This window comes from Priapulus caudatus, unplaced genomic scaffold, assembly GCF_000485595.1.
Source record: "Priapulus caudatus unplaced genomic scaffold, Priapulus_caudatus-5.0.1 Scaffold13382, whole genome shotgun sequence".
Classification (NCBI taxonomy): domain Eukaryota; kingdom Metazoa; phylum Priapulida; class Priapulimorpha; order Priapulimorphida; family Priapulidae; genus Priapulus; species Priapulus caudatus.
Genome location: NW_014590443.1, coordinates 1 through 1,132, shown reverse-complemented (window position 1 = coordinate 1,132; position 1,132 = coordinate 1). Strand labels below are relative to the sequence as shown.

Below are 1,132 nucleotides of genomic sequence, written 5' to 3'. Positions count from 1 at the left end.
ATACTAATAACTGTATATATATATATATATATATATATATATATATATATATATATATATATCTACCTATCTATCTCTCTATATATCTACCCACCCAGATCTCACCCACTCACCCATCTATCCATCCATCAAGCCATCCATCCGCTCATCCGTGCATCTATCTGTCTATCTATATATGCATACACACACACTCATATGTATTCAATGTAATTTATATTTACTATTTATTGAACCACTATCACTCATAATCCAACCCTCACGTCGATATTTGTCATCGCGATTAATAATAACTGTGACAATAATAATAAATAACTGTGATAACATCGACGGCAACACCTGCAGGAGATCACTTCACCACTAACTCCCCCCCCCCTCCGTAATTCCCACATAACAGTATTCCCTGTATTCCAGTATTCCTGTATTCAGTTTTCGCATATTCTCAGGTAAGCCAGCCGGTGGAAAGCTCAGCGCATCCATCGTCACACCTCTACGTCTCAGGGAGCATCTCTCCGCCGCCGCCTCGCCCGCTGCCTCGCCCGCTGCCTCGCCAGCGACGCCACCTACCGGCCGGCGCAACCGTGGCACCATTTACCGGCTGCGGGCTGCCGGAGCGCACTTCACGCCTCAGCCGTGCAAGCAGCCACCGCCACCGCGGAACTGGCGTCGCTTGACCGACCGCGAGCGTCCCCTGGCGGCGCAGCAGGCGCGGGTGCTGCAGAGGATCGGACGTGGCGGGTTCGGCTCGGTGCACCTAGGTGTCGCCGGCGGGCGCGTCGTCGCCGTGAAGTTGGCGCGGCGACGTCGGACAAGTGGCGCCACCTCGGGGGAGATGAACGCGGCGGGGCTGCAGCACCCGCACGTCATCGCGACGATCGCCGTGTCGCCGCGATCGCGCACCGTCGTCATGGAGTACGGTGGCGCCACCAACCTGCGGCAGGCGCTCGCCGCCGCTCCACTGCCGCCGTACGCGCGCCGCATCGACTACGCCCGCCAGGTGGCGTCGGCGCTCGAGTACGTTCACGCGTGCCGCGTCGTCCACCTCGACGTGAAGCCCGACAACGTGATGCTGTCATGCGGTGGCGCCCTCTGCCGGCTCGCAGACTTCGGCAGCAGCCGGCGGCTGCTAGAGGGC

General features: G+C 57.4%; 1 protein-coding gene across 1 annotated transcript; it reads left to right on the top strand.

Annotated features, from left to right (window-relative positions):
* Positions 1-443: 443 nt before the first annotated feature.
* LOC106820444 (serine/threonine-protein kinase mos-like) lies at positions 444-1,060 on the top strand (the record flags this gene model as incomplete). Its single annotated transcript, XM_014824960.1, has 1 exon — positions 444-1,060. A coding segment is annotated over one exon (617 nt), but the record flags the coding sequence as incomplete, so codon positions are not given.
* Between the last annotated feature and the right edge of the window lie 72 nt (positions 1,061-1,132).